Raw genomic sequence first — 19791 nt, 5'->3', positions numbered from 1 at the left:
ATATACGGCGTTAAATAGTAGGCTAACGGCAACGTTGTTCCCGACATAATGGGAATTGATGCTACTAAACAGCATTAATTACGAGACTGCCACGTACAACTGGCAGTGGACACGTGTATCGTGGAGGCGGCATTGAGAAGCGTCTAGATTTTAAACGCAGAAAAATATTCCGCGGCTTTTGAGCTGTTTCTGGGAAGGATAATGAAAGCACTTCAGAAGACCAAATGTGCCTTTCCTACTTTTCGTTCCCAATATTTTGTTTGGTCACCAAATACTTTCTACACTTATTAATTCCTTTTTCTTTTCCCTCTTATGAAAATTATTTTTTAATTTTTAATTTTTGTTTTAAATAACTAAGCGTATCAATACTACTTTCACTAATATTTTTCTTTTATTATCTACTTTTTCTTCAAAGCTAAAAAAATTAGTTGTTAAAATTTAAAATTACTGGGAAGCAAACGTAATTCTCAAAATTAAATAAAAATGAAAGGATTATTACATATATTTCTTTGTTTGAGTTCAATTTTCAAACAATTAAAATATCCTAATTTGTAATAAAAAAATGGTTAAATACACTTTTTGGTCGATATAGTTTTTATTTGGTCTATGAGTTTAAAAAACCGTTTGTGGTTGATCTTGAGTCTTAAAAGTGATATGTTTTGTCTCTGAAGTTTGAATTTTGTTTTATAACTTTTTTTTTTATTTCTAATTGCTCCTTGAGTTGGATTGACTGTTAGTTAATCTAATGGAATGATAATGCGATAGTTAACATATATTAATTAGACAATAAAAAGTCTCTCAAATGACCCAATATGAATGTCAATGAATTCAGTTGACTGTCTTGATGATTCCCATGGTAAATTAGAACCTAGTCATGTTAAACTGGAGATAAGTACACGTAAAGGATTGTGATGATGTTGGAATTGTGGAACAATGGAAGGAGAAGAGAAGGGAGAGAGTAATAGGAGGAGAGAAAAATACCACTTTGACAAAAGATAATAAATAATGATAAAATTTGTCCACTCATTTAAAAAATACATATCACGAAAGTTTAGTCACTCCAAAGGATTGTTTTTCATCAAATTGGTGCAAACACTTCAAATTTGGAACCAATTAATTTAATTTGCCCTCCTAAAACTTTATCAATTTTATTGTCATTTTTTCTTCTTACTATTTTTTTAGTATAATATGTAGGTGGAGAATCGAACTCACAACCTCATGGATAGAAATATATGTTAATTACCGCTGAACTATGCTCGCTTTTATAATTTTATTCTCATTTCTTATTTGGTGGCATTATACTTTTTTAATAATTACTTTACAACTCTTATTTTTTCTTTACCATCTATTAGTGAAACTAATAACTTTTTCATTCATGATTTTATAATTTTACTATTTATTTGTTTATTTATACAAATAATTTTAATTTTATTAGTTAATGTAGTTTAATTATAAAATATTACAACTATTTTATTTAATTTATCCTTTATTTAATTTTATTGTGTTATTATTAAGTAATATCAATAAAATTGTTATTTTAATTATTATATTAAATATTATAACAATCAAATATAACAACATTTCTTTTATTAATAATGGTTAGTTCTAGTAAAAAGTATACTAATTTTTTAATTGATCTAGTTATATTTTTATTATTTATTATTTGTTAATATTATAATAAAAATATTTACGGTCATAAAAAAAATATTAAAAATGATATTAACTATGTAATTAGTTATAAATAATAAGAATTAGATATTCTACATTTCGATTACCGACAGTTTTAATAAACAACGTTAATCTGATTCTAAGAAAATTTTTAGTAAACAATATCAAAGAAATAAAATCATATTTTAAATAATTTCATTAGGATTACTCACGTTTAAATTATTATAAGTTAATGAGATATTTGCTCTATTTATGATTATTTTTCATTAAAAAAAGAAGTAATTAATTTTTGTCAATGAAGTTCAAAACTTCACTGACATTCATTTTGAGTAGCTTGTTTATGTACAAATCTTTAATCTTCTAGTGTAGTAATTTAAAACGATTAATGAAGATTTAAATTATACAATACTAACACGATAATTTACTCGTCAAGTTTCAACCTAACTTATCCTTTTTTTTTAAACAAAAAAAAATCATAAACAAATTAGATGAAGTGGTCGACCGCAAAATTACTTGCAAAATGGTGAAAAAGGAAAAGGGAAAGTCAAATTTAATTAAATTCAAAAGAAAGCAGAGTACAGTTGAGCTACCCTCTTTTTTTAAAAAAATTTATATATTTATTTCTCTTCTTTTAAAGAGTTGGATTCTGATATTGGTCAATTCGTTGTTGCCAACAAATAAAGCTCATTGATTTTTCTTTAAAAAAAAATAAATAAATAAAGCTCATTTATTGTTTGGCTTTAACCAAAAAGAAAGATAAAATAAAAGTCAAATTTAACTATTGAATCCGATATTTCGGGTCGCTTTCTAGTATTATTTGTTTTACATTGAGATTCATCTATATTATTATTATTATTATTATATATATATTTTTATACAACTTGAGATTCATCTATGTTATTATCTTCAGTTTCAATTTATTTTCTGTATTTCAAATTTTTATAAGCCTTTATTAAATCAGCTATTCATGAGCTGTTTTATAATGTATAAACAACCATCACAATCATACTGAACAATATTTATATAATTTTTCGTTGATTGATTGAGGAATTAAGATAGAAAATCTATTTTCATCCACATGGTAGCTGCACGATTATATCTGCATAGTTCAAGAAAACTTTATTTAAGATCCTATGATAAATTGCTTAGAAAGCAGATGATATATAATACAAAGTAAAATTTGCAGAAGATTTAATTATTTAATTATTTTTTCTTTGTCAATTTCTTAAACGAGATGATAAATATGTAAAAGAAGTTTTCGAAATGACGTGTGCCATTATGTCTTTTTGTTAAAACTAAATTAAAAATCTTAACCGTTTAAAAAGCTGATTTTAATGCGGTCCAATTCTATGGAAAACTTTTTTTTTTTTTTTTTTTTTTTTGACAAAACCATTGTCCTAATTTTTATGCACCGTTGAAACGTAAAAAACGACGGAAAGAAAATACATCAATAGTCATATCCGGACACTAGTTTTAGTTCAATGTAATTATGGGTATTTATTTCTAATTGATAAGTGAAAAGTTCGAATCTCCCGCTCTATTTATATTGTACTAAAATAATAATAAATAAATAAAATATTATATTAGTGCAAAATATACTTTCTTAAAACAGTAATTTAAATAAAATGACCTTTTAAAATTTTGGTTTATAATAATAATAAATATAACTTAAATGTGAACTAATACTTAAATTAGTACACATGATTGTACCTCTATTCTAATTCTATTAACTTATTATATTGTGCTATATCAATTGGCTTATCATATCACACATTTAAATAACAATTTCAAGTGTAAAAAATAAGTTATACTAAAAAAATCTTTCAAAAGTAAAAGCTGATGAAAATTAAAATAGAGAGTCGAAAGATAGATTACAATGTCTTAATAATTCAGAGACCAGAATGGAAATAATTTAAAAAATTAGAGATTAATTATGTAATTTAAAATTGTCGTTTGAACGAAAAATAAGATTGTTCTGGAGAATGGGGAGGAGGGCAAAATCGTAAATTGGAGATTGGAACTATGGACTGAAAAGGGAGGGAAGGCGGAGGAAGAAGGCAGGTGTCCGCTGGATATATGTATTTATTTTGAACGCTGAAACTGGAAGACAATTCCCCACCACTAACACGAACCGTTGGTCTCAAACGCCTTCTCTTCTTTCTCTCTCTCTAAAAAACTACAAGATCAAATTCGAAACGCCGGAGAACAGACAATCGTATACCAAACCCTACGATCCGCGGCAGAATAGGAGGGATCTGCATTCCAGCTTCTTCCATTACGTATCAGCTCATCGCCGGAGAATTTTTTAGAGTTGTTTTTGCTTTGCTTCTCTTTCATAAGTCCACCGACGGTCAAGGTACGTACGCCGGAGATTTCTCCTTCGTTTTCCCTCTGTTTCTTGTCTGATCTGGATGTTTGAGGTTTGGAGTGGAGAATGAGAGCGTTCTGCTGTTTCTTCCGTATTGAAGATTATTGATGTGCGAGCTGTCGTGTATTTAACTGACACATCGTTTGAGATCTACGTTTTAAAAGTTTTTACTTATTTTTGTTGTTTGTCGTTCTTCATTTCGTCGGCGAAGGGACGTGTCTTGGAAGTTTGCACGCTTTTTATTCTTATTTTTACTCTCACATACGGTTTCTGTATTTGGTGTGACAAATTTTTCTTGATTCTACGCCGCTGCCTACACTGTGATTTTACCGGATGCCTTATTTTCATTTCAGTTTTCAAGGTTTTGTTTATTTTGACCTGTCGTTCCTCTTGTGGTTCTACATTTTGGACGAGATCTGCTTTCTCTGTTTTCTGTACATTTAAGGAAGGATTTATTCTGATCTTGCTATAACCATGCAAGTGGATGATTCGCTGTTGAGCTCGTGCATTCTTTGAGTGTTGGTGTCATTTTTATTTATTTATTTATTTTTATCATTATCATTTTATAACCATTTCATTTTGTGCTCTTTCGATTTTCCTTCTTGTTTTTGTAAATACTGGCTACGCTTGAACACCTGTCTCTTGACGATCTTGGATCAGATTTTTGTTTTTCTCTATCATTCTAGGCTTCATGAATTTCATTTTCATGCGAGCTTACCGATTCTTGAAGCTTTGCTTTGAAATACCTTAGAAATTTGTTGTTTTAGGTCCAATCTTTGGTTCTATGTCTTCATTTCTATGGATACTCCTTTTCTCTATTTCCTTTTATGACTTTCCACCAAATCTGGCCTTCTTGTACACGATTGTCTTCACTTCCGTAATTTTCTAGAATATTGAAATTTCCGATTATTATTGTTATGCTTGTAGAGAAAGAGAATTTGTAAATTGTATGTGATAGAATGTTGATGAGTTTTATTACAACTTCATTAAGCTATCTGAATCGATACAAAATTCCATGTAACTGTGTATTGGCTGCTGATGGTTATTTACACAACAACTCAGACATCTTTCATGTACCTAGGCTTCCATTGATAGAGGAGGAATTTCGTTGGAACAAGTCTCTGGTTGGTGCATTGACGGGTTTTCTGATAAGAAGTTCGTCATGGTTGCAACTGCAGCTACATCCGCCTTTTTTCCTGTTACTTCTCCATCCTTGGACTCTGGAGCAAAGACACCTAAGCTCGGTAGTGGGTCTGTCAATCCTGGAGGAAGCAGGCCAAAATCTTCTTCTCGTGGGTTGCAAGTTAAGGCGAATGCCCAAGCTCCTCCAAAAATAAATGGTACTTCCGTTGGATTGGAGGGTGTCAAGCTTGATGATGATCTGACATCACCTCCCCCGAGGACTTTCATTAACCTGTTACCTGACTGGAGTATGCTTCTTGCTGCTATCACTACCATATTCCTGGCTGCTGAGAAGCAGTGGATGATGCTTGACTGGAAGCCTAGGCGGGCTGACATGCTTATCGATCCATTTGGTTTGGGAAGAATTGTTCAGGATGGTCTTGTGTTTCGGCAGAATTTTTCAATTAGGTCATATGAAATTGGTGCAGATCGAACTGCATCTATAGAAACATTAATGAACCATTTACAGGTACATAATTAATCATGTACTCTTTTCCTGTTGGTTCTCAATTCTTATGATGTTTATCTGTAGTGGATTCAAAATTTTTTAGTTTTAGGTCTGCATAATGGGTTGTTAGTTCTTATTTTCTTTCATTTATTGGGAACAGTAAAATGATATCTTGGTCTTTGCTGCAGGAAACTGCACTTAATCATGTAAAAACCGCCGGACTACTAGGTGATGGATTTGGTTCGACACCAGAAATGTGCAAAAAGAATTTGATATGGGTAGTTGCAAAGATGCAGGTTGTGGTCGATAGATACCCTACTTGGTAAGTCATAGGTTTCTTTTATATATATATCCTTAAAAGGCAAAATACTTTGGCGACTGCTGATATTTATTCATATCTCTACGTGAGCTTTATGTCTCTGTTGATCATGTAAGATGAATGATTTAGAGGTTTGACTTTCATAACTTTTTATATTTTCAGGATATTTAGGCAACATCCAGTTTATGCTTTCTAGGTTATCTATAGCTGGTTCAGATCAGAGTTGCAACTGCTTCCATTATCTTAATATGAAATATGTTATATGTTACTTGGAAAACTTCACTCCCATGGTTGTCGTTGTATCTGTCGAGTTAAATATCTCTTGCCAATTATTTATAGGTTAAAACTCTTGAGGATGTTTTAATGGCTGACGAATTGGAGATTGACAGACTGAATTGTTGTCTTTTCTTTCAGGGGTGATGTCGTTCAAGTAGACACGTGGGTCTGTGCATCTGGGAAGAATGGCATGCGACGAGACTGGCTTGTTCGTGATTGTAAAACTGGTGAAACTCTTACTAGGGCCTCAAGGTATAGGTTTCCCTGCCTGCAAGTAGTCCTAGTTATTATTTCTTTCCCTCTCTCGGTGCCTGTAGTAGTTATTTCTGAATTCTGCATCTCAAATCTAATGCCTATGGCTTGTAAATAAGCTTGCTGTGACTCTTTAACATCCACCAGTCCAGAAATTATACCCAAACCAAGAAAGGAAGGAAAAAGATGGAAACAGTTGGTTATTATATATAAGTCATTGCTGCAGTTCTAATAACTATGTGGGATTGTTTTCTTTTTTCCTTTTTCCAATGGCAGTGTATGGGTGATGATGAATAAGCTGACAAGAAAATTATCGAAGATTCCTGGAGAAGTTAGAGAGGAAATAGAGCCTTATTTTGCTAATTCACCCCCAATTGTGGAAGAAGATAGCAGAAAACTTCCAAAACTTGATGATGATAGTGCTGATTACATTCGTAAAGGCTTGACGGTAAGTGACTTCCTATTGTAGGACGCTTTCCCTCGTGTGGTTCTCGTGAATGACCTGTATTTCAAATTACAGCCTAGATGGAGTGATTTAGATATCAACCAGCATGTTAACAACGTGAAGTACATTGGCTGGATTCTGGAGGTAGTTCTTCTCTCCTCATAATTATCTTGGTTCCTCCTTTTTCTGAGTGTCAAACTCAGAACCCGCAGCCGTTTCTTACCACAAGAGTTTGTAATCACAGAGTGCCCCGCTGCCAATTCTGGAAAGTCATGAACTCTCTACCATGACTTTGGAATACAGGAGAGAATGTGGAAGGGACAGCGTGCTGCAATCCCTTACTGCTGTATCTGATGCTGGTATCACCAATTTAGCGGATGCTGGTGACATTGAGTGTCAGCACCTACTTCGACTTGAAAGTGGAGCAGAGATTGTTAGAGGAAGGACCGGGTGGAGGCCCAAGCATGCTACAAACTTCGGGATGGTGGGTCAGATTCCCGCCGGAAATACATAAATTCAAGAAGCTACCTCGTAGCTGGAAGCCCCCACTGGGTTCCCCTTGTGCATTCATTGCTTGTGTAGTTAGAGGCTTCTGTTTTTCTCGGATTTAAAAAAAGCCCCTTATATATACATATATATATTTATTTGTTTCCAGTCCTTCCCTAAACTATCTGTTTTCCTTGGGAAGAAAAAAGAAAGAAGAATTATGCAGCCCCATTGTAATTAGTCATTCTTTTATTGCCCCAACGTTAAAGGTAATATAGATAACACCTCCCTAATGTTTTTGGCTCTTAGGTTGCATTGCATATATGTGAGCCTTCATTTACTTAGACTTGAAACTGTGGAATCTCTTCCTTTTTTCTCTCTATGGGTTCATTCATTTTATTCTGTACTGATTGATCTTTAATTCTTTGCCAGCCTGGTTGTGTATTGGGATGGCTATTTTAATATTATTATTATTTTTATTATAGTTTTGTATAGCGTAGCAGGATATGATGATATCTCGTTTTATAAGTATTTTGCAGCCTGGCTTCTTAGCTGGACAAACAGACTTTCAGGTTGCCGGCGCCAGTTCCCTTCACGTTCTGTAATGGCTCCACCTTTGTCTTTCTCTGTGTTGAAAAGAAGATAACGTGAAACTGACCTTATCTGAAATGATTAATAATCGAGAAAATGGCAATAACAAGTAATGCAAGGATTTATTAACATTGAAATGGAGACATATTTGGCCATTTTTGCGTTTCTGTTTGCTATCATTTTCTTCCTGGCTGAGTTGCAAAAAAAAGATTTATGAACAAATACCCAAAAAGTAATATCCAAAAAGGTAACGTTCCTGTTTCTTGTTTCTGTTTATTTTTAATGAAGAAAAATGGGTTTAGGAGAAACAAGAAACAAAATTAGTTGCAAGATAACAAAAAGTGAGAACGTTACCAAACAGACCTTAATCTCCCAATTTCATTTTAAAAGGATAATTCTTCCATTGTCATCATAGTTTTTCTCCCTTGTCTATCCAATCTTGGCCCTAATCCCCTTTTTAAAACCAATAGCTTCTACATTTCATCCAGGCAAGTTTCAAATTAAATTTCTCATTCAAATATTAATGGATGTTTGCTTACATAGTATTTAAAATGTTTATGAAAGGTCAATTGTGATATTGAAAAAATGATAGGGATATTTTTAAACAAATGTCAAATTCAAGAGTACTTTTTGTAGTTTAGCATTTTCTTCTTGCTTTCTCCTCTTTTGCTTCATTGTAAACTTCTTGATTTATTGGAAGGAATTTTCGACTGACATTTCCTCGAAAAGGAAATGGGGCAATTCATCTCGTGGGGAGAGCTCTCTTCTCTTATCCATATGAGTAAGTTCTGGTTTAAAGAAGCTTTATATCTATATATATATTCACGTGAAAGAAGAAATAAAATCAGAAGAAGTAAAATCAAAAGTCAATAGACGAATTCTAATTGTACCCCTCCATTAAAGAAACTTTAATCCTTCATCTCAAAATAGCTAATTGCATGTCTAGATTGAGCAAACTAAATTAGTAATGTATGAATCAATTTGGAGTCATTCACTCATTAATTTTTGTTATCATCAAATCATTATCTAATAAAATTTTGATACTTTTTAAATACACTGAGTAGAAACGGTTCGTTAGTCATTACTATCATCACTATTAGTTTCGTATTTGGGATTGATATTTGAGATGATGATCAAACATGACAATTTCTACCATAGAATTAGTTCAAAAGGTGCTAATCCCTTGCGTTTATCCAAAACTTGATTTGATAGATTAGGAAATTTAATTAATAATTAGGTTGCCCTTCAGGACAAATTTATCCATCCCTTCTGCAAAATCAAGCCCACACCATCATTTTAGACAATTATAGCCAATTGTCAGACAGCGATCTCATTATTGAGACAAAAAAAAAAAAGTATAGTTTTATAATTGCACCCACTATCCTCAATTATAATATCTCTGACAAAGAACCTTTATTTTCGTAATAATAAAGCAATGCACATAAACTGTATAAAAAGAAAGGTTTAAATATTCTATTATTTCGTTCTATATATTCTCCATTTTTTTTTTATAATTTTATATAAATATTTTTAAAAAATTTATTTTAGTCTATATACTTTTAAAAAATATATATTTTTTATCTTTTAATTAATTTATTTTATTTCATCTGTTTCAATCAAAATTTTAACATGATACTTCACTCATTAAGTTTTTTGAGATGTAACTATAAATTTGTATTAAAAAACAAAAAAAAGCAAAAATGTTCGAAAAGTACATAAAATATACATAGATTAAAATAAATCAAAGTCGAAAATACTTTATATTTAAAAGATTAAAACACTTCCCTCTCTTCTTTTCTTCTCTTTTTCTGGTGTCTCTTCCCAATTAGATTTGGATTGTTAAGCGTAAAAAGAGGATAAAGATTAGCGATTAGCAAAACCCAAGTTCATGAACTGTGGTACTAATTAATAAAGGAATTGGGTGTGTGAAAATGGAAGCACATTCAGTGGAAGCTTCCCACTCAATTCTTAAACAACTACCAAAAACGTAATGCAATGTATTTGCTCACAAACACCATTCTACTTGAGACACATGTCAAGCATTAGTACAATGCTTCTCTCTCTTATAAAATAAAGTAGCCTTCAACAAAATTATGGTTAAGTTATTGATTTGTTGGACCTACCAAGTTTTAAATGTTCGTCCACGTATCAATTTCATGAAAATATCGATGAAAATATCAATAAATATCGATGTCGATGGATATTTGTGTAAAAGGTAGAAAAATTTTAAAAATCGTAAAAAAATATTTAAATTAAGAAATAACATTTTCCTATTTCTAAATTAGTTAAAAATAACTAATATTAATATCGTGTATATATTAGTGACATCTTGTTGATATTTTTCATATTTTGTCGATTTTCTTATACTATGATAGAAATGTCAATTTACCCCTTGTGTTGATGTCGAACCCATGGAAATATGAAAATGTCGATATGTGGATAGATATTTAGAACTATGGACCCAACTCATAAACCAAGAGCCAAGAGGTTACCCATTACAACTTGGTCCAAATATAGTTAAGTTAGTTTAGAGACATTTAATTTTCCTCCCATTTGTCTTTTGTCTTTGTTAGTGAACTCTAGACATTATGAAGCACATTTTATATTAGATTTGTAAGTATTAGTAAACTATGAGTATGTAAGATTTTGTGAGCCTTAATTTAAATATGTGAGATATGCTAATGAGTTTGCAAAAAAAAAAAGAAAAAATGGTAAAAATTTTGTCGGAAAACTTGTTGAGAAATATGAGGTAAAAATATAATATAGTTCAACCGATTAATATATCTATTCTTTCTCGTGAAATTGAGATTCAAATCTCCACATCTATATTTGTAGATTTGTTGTGTTGAAGTGAAGGTAAAATACATATAATCTACAAAAATTCCTCCCGATGGGTCGAAAGTATTACATTATTGAACACCCTGCCATTATTACTAGACAACCAAACACTGTATGGTGGTCTAATCACTTTTCTATTTCTTATGAATAGCCATTCAAACGTCTTGATCGCGATCAAAATTAAAACAATATATACAACGACCAATACCTAAAATATTTCCTCTCTAACATTAATCTAAAATTAACACAAATAAAACGCCTTGCTTTGCTTGTCATACCAACCATGGTATCATATATCATTATTTGTAGCAACCAAAATCGACATATCAAAGTTTTTTGATAATTACTTCTTGTAATCTTCCAAATCTAATAATAGAACTGTCGAAGTTTAATGCACTGCATAATCAGTGGGTTTTTTCTTTTTTTTTTTTTTTTGTAATTTTAATATGAAGCCGCGTGCGGCAACTGGCTTTGGCAGCAACACACACAGTCGCAGACGTATCCAAATCCAATATGCTTTGAATCTTTCTTTTATTTTTTTATTTTTTATTTTAATAAATGAAATTTTGTGAAGAATAGGATACGATGAATGAATGGGTAAAGCGACAAGGATGTCGACAATGTCGGAAGCTGCCCCAAACCTTGCAGAGTCAATCACTTCGCTCATTGACTTTTTTTTTTCTTTTTTTTTTTTAGCATTTTGTGGGTCCCACTCCCTTCCATTTTATGTGCCACGTCACGGCCCCTTCTCTCAACTGGTCGGGTCCAATCATATTCCCATAATTGCCTCCCCATGTCTCAAAAATGTGATTTTTATGTGAAAAAAAAAAAGATTTGTCTCTCTTTTTCCCTTTTGAATTCTTGTGCTGCATCTTCCTATAATGTTTCCGTTGGGTTTCAAGAAAATATACAATATCGATGAATAGAATACTTACTTACTTGGCTACGATATTAATAGGCTTAGGCTAATAACATAAATTTTTATCTTGATTGATATTAGCTTTAATTTGAAACATAAAAGACCAATTAATGATTCTTACAAATATAATATAGATGATTGAGATGTAATTGTAAGGATGTTGGAAGATAAATGTATTTCTAATTTTACAGTGAATATTTGAGCATCAAACTTCAAGTTGTATCTCATCCAATTATGTGACATGATTATTGTAACCTACCAATTTCCACAAAAAAAAAATTGATTGGTGCCACTTGACTCTCTCATCCTATAACACAAGTCTAAAGATGCACAAAATTTTCTCTCATATGTATGAATTGATATTTAACATCTCTAGCAAAATTATGCAAAATAATAATAATGATAATAATAAAAACATAAATTTGGTCATTAAAATATCACATTGAATAGACAACATCCAATTTTGAGCAGTAAGAAGTTATTAAAAAATAAATTCCTTTTCCATTCTCTCTACCGCATGTAAAAATTTGAGTGGTGGTACCAGAAGTTAAGATGAATATTTTCGAGAGTTATTTAAAAAACAAAATACTGTGTGAAGAATTGATTTTGCTGACAAATTACGTAAAAGAAGAGAACAAAGGAGACGGAAAAGGCATTAAGATTGAATGTACCGACAATCACCACCCAATTTTCAATTCTGCATCGTTCCTGCGTGGGCTAATGCTTCAACTGCGGGGCCCACCGCTCAACACGTGGCCTCTTCCCATTTGCTCCTTTCCTCATACAATCTCTCTCTCTGTAGTCTGTACCAACTTCAGTTCCTATTTATGAAACCCAAACCAACGAACGGTTCATTCACTGCAAAAGATCAGAGGCCCAAAAAAAAAAAAAAAGTATTTGGAAAACGTGTTCGTTATGCCGTCGGAAACCGCCCCCCAGTCACCGGAATCTGATTTGACCCACGTCAATTTCGATGAAACAGAGCTCACCTTGGGCCTTCCGGGCGCCGAGTTCCGGCCAGCGGAGGGGAACAAAGTATATCACAGACCCAACGCAGCCAAACGTGGCTTCCATGACACCATTGATTCCAGCGTCGGGAGCTCGATAAGTGAGCAGTGTGGCAGTTGCGACAAGGCGAAACTCATCTCCTCCGCCGATGGTAAAGTTTAAATATACCATAACTAATAGAGAGAAATGCAAAAAAAAAGAACATTTTAACTTTTACTACATTGTAGTAAGGACAAGATTTGATTCTTACAGTTTAGGAACCAAGTATTAGAATAGTTTTGCCTTCAAACTTTCATCATTTATTTTTCATTAATATTGATAGTCACTCATTGGATCTCGAAAATATTAATTAAAATGAAGTGTTTTGAAGGGCAAAAGCGGGCAGTAATGGGTTGGCCGCCGGTGAGATCATACAGAAAAAAGACAATAGAAATGAACAACTGCAAGTACGTAAAAGTGGCAGCGGATGGGGCGCCATATTTGCGTAAGATCGATCTCGAGATGTTCAACAGCTACAAAGAGCTATTCAACACATTTCGGAAATTGTTCATCTCATTTCCCATATGTTGTGAGTTTCAATTCTAATTCAACCCATATAATTTTGATATTAATTAAGGATTGGAATTTAAACAAGATTGCTAAAAAGTTAAAGTTTTAGGTGATTACTTGGAAGAAGGCAATATTTTGAACCCAATGAAGAGAGCAGATGAGTACTTGCCAACTTATGAAGATAAAGATGGGGATTGGATGTTGGTTGGAGATGTCCCTTGGAAGTAAGTTTGATTAATTATTATTTCTCCTAATCACTTACTTTTTGTTTGATTTTATTAGTATTACATGATATAATTTAATTAGTTAAACTTCTCCCTTTCTAAATTGCCAGATTGTTTATTGAATCTTGCAATCGTATTCGTTTGATGAAAGGCTCAGAGGCCAATGGTATAGGTATTTTTCTTTATTAATTAGGAAATTCACTTTTCTTTTTTCCCAAATTAAAAAAAAAAAGGGCATGTTTTATTGATTTGTGAGTTTGTCGTTCACTTTTATGCAGCTCCAAGAACCCCATGAAAAGGAGGAGATGAAGCTTTTGGATGAACAACCTTTTTTTTCTTCTTTTTCTTTTTTAATTTGTTAAAGTTGTATTCAAAACATGCTTGTAGTTATGGCCCCGGGCTTGATTATGTGATTAGGCCTTCGTTAATTTTGTATAATAAATGTCAATTTGAATAGTAATCTTTTTAGATATTACAGTATTCGATAATTACAAACAATTACAGCATATCCTGAATATAGCACAACTGATTGAAGTATATATCTGATAGGACCTTAAGAGTATTTAAGATTATTATTAGAGGTACTTAGACCCTCCCCAGATATCACTCAAGATTGAACCACTAAATAATTACATACCTTCATACTTACTCCCTCGTTCAATTATATTTATAATAGAACCCTACTAACAACTTTCTTACTTATTATTAATGTATCCTTAATACTCTAATAATAACCCTAAATATCCCTAAGGTCATTCCTATCAATATCATCAATCAAAAGGTTGAAAGTTCGAATCTTCACCCATGTTATTGAATTAAATTTTTTTTTTTTGAAGTAATCAATGTAACAATATTACTTGCCCCAAATAACATTCTTACTTTATATGATCAAGTGAGTGAGGGTAATTTGGAGGGCAGAGTCATATTAAGTGTAGATATAGCTAGCAATCTGAGATATGGATTTTGTTAAACCAATTATATCACTAATTTACGTACAACCCGAATCAGAACCTGCATTTACATGAGAAGCAAGTGTGTTCACCAACTATAAACTCAAAAAAATCTAAAGTTCGTGTCAATCAAAGTATAGCATAGTGGGTATAGTACCAATTATCTTTATTGAGGTTAAAAGTTTGATCCCCCACCCACAATGGTTAAACACCAAAAAACAAAAAATTGGAAAAAAGAAGCAAATAAGACCTAAAGTTTGTCCATTTATTTGGAAACCATACTGACTACCAAAACCCGAAGTCAACTAGTGAAAGGGATATATGTTTATGAACTAATACAATCCCCCCTAATTTAGATAAACAAGTCTGAGGTCAATCTTGACGTAGCTTCAACAGGTAGGTCCAGAGGTTTGGTGGCCATGTTCTCCCCCTTCCATGTGAGGGGCTCGGGATTAAAACAAAATCTTAGACATAAGGCTTTATAAATTAATGGAAAAGTCTTCCTCCTTTGTGACTCAAAATGAGCAGAGAAACACACGACAACCATAACAAATCCAAGTTTATTGTATTAAGAATGGTTACCTTGCCTATCCCGATATCTGTAGAAAATGCCTCTGGCTTTATCTTGAAATTGTAGATATCGTTCAAAAAATGTAGATGCATGAAATTGCAGTGAGCAGTGTGGTTAATAATACTGAGACAAGGTTGACAGCATTGTTGTCAAGAATGTTGAGACCTGATATCTTTTTTACTGTTGGTCCTGGTTTTCCAACGACCTGCACAAATAAAAACTCCTTTCTTTGAGCGTCAAATAACGATAATCAGACATGTTGAATATTTGTTATTTCAGAAGCTAATAGGTTAGCTGGTTATTTGATCTAGGTCCGTTTTATAACGTTCACGTTTCTTGTTTCTGTTTCCTCCTTTTAAGAAATAGAATTGCACAATCACACCACCCGTAGATTCAAGAATGATGAAACAATATTTTTATTTATGTTTTGGAACAAATTGGAAACAAAGACGAGAACAAAAAACTTGTTTTTATTGTTTCCAAAATTTCAATAAAATTTTGAGAATGTTTATAAAAAATGAGAAATAAGAAACCTAAATGGCTGCCAAATACTTATGTTTCTTAATAAAATTAGAAACGAGAAATAAGAAACAAGAAACAAGAAACAGAAACATTACCAAACAAGTCTCTAGTAACTGCATAAATTTCAATTATTTATAACAGGCTTTACTTTTCACTAATATACCACAATATTTCTGTCCTCTATGGAAGGTAATGCCCCTGTATAACAATTCTGGTCCTTTAGTTTGCTAAGAACAAAATCAGTCGTTTAAAGGGCATGTGAACTACAGTTGTGGGAAATTAGAATACATTTTAAATCCATAACCTGAAAATGAAATAACTATAGCCTACCTTATTACGAACAGTGCAGAATCCACTGAATTGCACTGTTGCTCCCAATAGAGAGTCTATGACACTTCCACAAAGTCCAGCCATGGCTGCCAGGGGAATTACCAATAGCTGTTTCAGTGCTGTGCCATAAGCACATTCTGTAGTGAAAAAACCGATGAGAACAAACGCCAATCCTATGACACCACCTGCAGCTGCAGCTGCAAGGAGCCCTGCATTTGTAACAGCACCATTTGTACCCTTACGAACAGGCTACACATCCAGAATGAAACAATATCCAGATCAACAACAATTTATTCGTCCATTCAGTATGAATTTATGTCAGGTTGCTGGTAAGACCTACGCCTACGGTTACATGCATTAAGAGTCAAATCAACGAAGGAAAACTAAATTCCTAACTTGAAACAAATACCAACATCTTTTACAACAACAACAACAACAAAAAATTGCAATCAGAAAGCAGAAATTTGGCTTGCTATTTTCGAATTCAATATGAAACATATTCTAGAAAAGGAAAATGACAGCTCAAATTATATGTGTCCCTTATGCTAGAGATGTGTAGGGGCTAAAATAGACCAGAAAGGTTATGTATCAAACGAGTAAAGAACATGTTATAATCAAGAAATATTTAATAAATGAGACAAAATGTTAGAATCGAGATATATTTGAATGAACTGCACACCTTGAAGGTTGTGATCAATCGAGGTGTTGCATCACTAAGAATTCCAAGCTCAGAAGACCACGTGTCCCCATTGCAGCAGGAGTAGTGCCCAAGAATCCCGCCAATGAGGCCAGTGACAAGAGCCGAGTCTTTAGAGTCCAGGCATTTATCTTGCCATCCTGAAACGTTCCAAATAACCACAGCCAAAACTGTAGCAATACCACTATTAGAAAGAACTTGAATCCTGAAAAGGAGCAAAAAAAATTAATCAATGATCTGGCCAAAACTTCAGTAGAGTAGGTACTGAAATATCTAACTACAAAAAATCAGTGACATGCTGTTCTCCATCAAGCTTTATCTTTGACTTCATCACGGTTACAAATTAATTTTTTCATCTCTTCTCAAAGTGTTGTTCCATGCAGTATGCATGACAAGCTAATTTAGTCATGTCACATGTGGAAGCAACTCAATTTCTGGAACCATTAGAGACAATTTTGCCTGATGGTTTACCATCAAACGAGGACAAACAGAACTTCTTATTTGTTCATTATGATTTGAGTTCGTGAAGATATCATTGACTACATTCTGTGTTGAATTGAATCATATATCCGACGTTACAATTGAGCAAAATTTACATAATTGTGACATTTCAGTTTTTAACTTTAAGCTCTGGCATTGAAGTATGGAATCAACGCAACGACTAAAACACAAATTTCAGTATTTTCCATCAAAATTTCCAACAAAACTTCCAACTAAACAATAAATATAAAAGGTGAATATCCTGAAATAAACCAAAACAACAATCCTGTCAAAAATCTGTTACGAGCTGCTTCACTGATACAAATAACACTCGGGGGAGAAAAGTAGAGGAGGTAGAATTACCAATTTCTTTGACCACCTTCCTTAAAATCGGCATCAACGACTCGTTTCTTCTCTTCCCCAACCTTGGTAAGCTTAGAGGAAGTGAAAAAGAATACCAAAAGCACGGCTCCGTATCTTCAAAGATAGTATTAATTCAACAGTCCAGACCAAAACAGCCCAAGCTATATCAAATTAGTATTCAGAGAACCGGGAAATTCACAATTAAATTGGCAAACCTAACACTCAACAGCGGATAATAGCAAAGAAGTAGCAAGATTCAGCTTCCCAATAAAACCAAAACAACTAGATGGAATTAGCAAACCTGTAACTGATGGCGAAGTGTGTTGACATAACAATAAATCCCGCTAGAGCTCCAGAGAGGTCCAAGGATTTCCTTCGATATGCCCTAAGAGCGATTATCGATGAGATTAGAACCGCAACAGAGGGCTGAATCAGATTATACTCCATTTTGATCTTCAAGCGGATTATCTGTTTCTTCAAAACGGGAAATAAAAGCGTGAAAGTCGTGGTTCCAACAGGCTTGTACGAGTCTCTGCCATATCATCCCTCGGAACTGGGAGTGGAGGGAGGCTACAGAGTGTCTTTTTTTTTATTATTAAAAAAAGAAAAAGAAAAAGAAAAAGTGGGGGTGAGGTTGAACGATGAACCCATTTTTTACAGCTTCACTAATTACTTTTCTGAGTTTTCTCTAGCTATTATTATTTATTATTCAATTTATGTATCATGCGACATATGTTCTACGAGGTGGTTGAACTCAAGCCAAAAATATGAAAATTTAGTCCAGTTCTTCCATTTTCAAACTAAGCTATAAAGTCGAACTAATAATTTGTACTTGTTCAAGGGGTCATCAATTCGAATCTCTAAACCCCACTTGTTGTAAAAGAAAAAAAAATTACATTATAAATAAGAGGAATGGATTCAAATCTATGCCCCATAAAAGATACATTAATTTCTAATTGTTTGATCATTAAGATACAAATCAATCACTAACATTTTTAGAATAATAAGTCAACCTTAAAGAGGAATGTATCACAAAATATAAAATTAAAATATAAATTTAGATTACAACCCTCTTACAGTGTTCGTGATATGAAATGAAATTGTATTATTAAATTTCAATATTTTTTTAAATATTTTTGTTGATTTTTTTTCCAATGTGACGTGTAAAAAAAACATATGTCAATTATTAATAGTTAAAAAAAACTCATTGCATTACTTACAAAAATATAAAAATATGGCGACAATGGTATGTCAAGAGGTTTTTTATTATTATTTTTTAAACAATGTCAAGAGGTTTATTTGAGTTTATAAATAGTTAAAGGAACTTAAATGAATGGTGGTAAAAGTTGTGTATGATGTAAATTAGAGATAAAGTTTACTTATAGTCCCCTGAAGTTTTAAGTGTCTATTTGAACGCGAAATTCAAAAAATAACATTTTAATTCTTAAAGTTGAGAAATGGTTCTAAATAGTCTCTTAGTCCCTTAGTTCTAAATAGAACCATTTCTACGTTAATTGACTAACGAAAAAACGATGTGGCCTAGTTGAGGTGGTAAATTTTATTGGTTCTATATTTGTTTGAGTTTATGTGCTTATTTTTCTTTATCTAGTGACTTTTTCGATCTTAATCTTTATTAATTAATTTCATTAATTAATAGTTTTGTGATAACATGCACACTTAGTATTAATATTTTTGATGTGTTAGAATTATTATTATTATAATACATAAATTAATTATGAGCTCCAAATCATACTATATAGTTTATTTATAATCAATCTTTAATAATGATTTGATGTTTTGAGGTGTTCATATATCGTAGAGATCAAAACAGCGATCCTACGTGGCATAACGACTTGGACAAATGTGTGAATCAAAAACGAAGGCATGGGCATGGTAATGTTATGACATAGCATCTATCATGGCACTCCAATGCTCATGATATTGATGACATGGCACCACAATAGTTATATTTAAGACACAGCGGACATGAACCAATTAGAATTTGACTTGTGACAAAATCGGTTAAGTATGCAAAATGAAAAGTTCATAAAGACTTAAATTTAATTTGTATTTTTTAAATTAAAATTTAAAAATATATTAATGTAGGTATTACCTAAAGTTCAAGGTTAATATCATTAAAAAAATTACATTTACACTTTTACAATTTGAGGTAACACCAGATTTATTTTAGAAATAAATTGACATAAACTTTTTATATTATTCTCAAATTCTAACTCTTCACTATTGTAACTTTTAATTTTGAAGTCCAATTTGTATGTACAACAAATTATTGTCCAAAAAACCA

At 32.3% G+C, this 19791-nt stretch overlaps 3 protein-coding genes across 5 annotated transcripts; 2 read left to right on the top strand and 1 right to left on the bottom strand.

Annotated features, from left to right (window-relative positions):
* Positions 1 to 3697: 3697 nt before the first annotated feature.
* Positions 3698 to 7752, top strand: LOC111014514 (palmitoyl-acyl carrier protein thioesterase, chloroplastic). Its single transcript, XM_022289285.2, has 7 exons — positions 3698 to 4024; positions 5118 to 5687; positions 5855 to 5988; positions 6400 to 6513; positions 6790 to 6961; positions 7034 to 7102; positions 7203 to 7752. Exons 2-7 carry the CDS (start codon positions 5199 to 5201, stop codon positions 7470 to 7472), a joined length of 1248 nt encoding a protein of 415 aa, XP_022144977.1. The 5' UTR covers positions 3698 to 4024; positions 5118 to 5198; the 3' UTR covers positions 7473 to 7752.
* A 4870-nt stretch (positions 7753 to 12622) lies between these two features.
* LOC111014532 (auxin-responsive protein IAA1) lies at positions 12623 to 14043 on the top strand. 2 transcript variants are annotated; one of them, XM_022289312.2, is made up of 5 exons: positions 12623 to 12951; positions 13171 to 13368; positions 13459 to 13573; positions 13684 to 13739; positions 13852 to 14043. In XM_022289312.2, exons 1-5 carry the CDS (start codon positions 12708 to 12710, stop codon positions 13866 to 13868), a joined length of 630 nt encoding a protein of 209 aa, XP_022145004.1. In that variant the 5' UTR covers positions 12623 to 12707; the 3' UTR covers positions 13869 to 14043. The 2 variants fall into 2 exon arrangements, with proteins under 2 accessions (XP_022145004.1, XP_022145003.1); XM_022289311.2 differs by having other exon boundaries at positions 12629 to 12951; positions 13684 to 13745.
* A 615-nt stretch (positions 14044 to 14658) lies between these two features.
* On the bottom strand, positions 14659 to 18067 carry LOC111014587 (integral membrane protein (Protein of unknown function DUF92, transmembrane)). 2 transcript variants are annotated; one of them, XM_022289380.2, is made up of 5 exons: positions 17788 to 18063; positions 17487 to 17600; positions 16626 to 16848; positions 15947 to 16195; positions 14659 to 15299 (listed from the first exon to the last, which is right to left on the bottom strand). In XM_022289380.2, exons 1-5 carry the CDS (start codon positions 17931 to 17933, stop codon positions 15168 to 15170), a joined length of 864 nt encoding a protein of 287 aa, XP_022145072.1. In that variant the 5' UTR covers positions 17934 to 18063; the 3' UTR covers positions 14659 to 15167. The 2 variants fall into 2 exon arrangements, with proteins under 2 accessions (XP_022145072.1, XP_087982160.1); XM_088126034.1 differs by lacking the exon at positions 17487 to 17600 and having other exon boundaries at positions 17788 to 18067.
* Between the last annotated feature and the right edge of the window lie 1724 nt (positions 18068 to 19791).

This window comes from Momordica charantia, assembly GCF_013281855.1.
Source record: "Momordica charantia cultivar OHB3-1 chromosome 6 unlocalized genomic scaffold, Mcharantia_2.0 BLBB01000006.1, whole genome shotgun sequence".
NCBI classification, from domain to species: domain Eukaryota; kingdom Viridiplantae; phylum Streptophyta; class Magnoliopsida; order Cucurbitales; family Cucurbitaceae; genus Momordica; species Momordica charantia.
The sequence above is the reverse complement of the archived record's forward strand: the minus strand, read 5'-3'. Positions and strand labels throughout refer to the sequence as shown.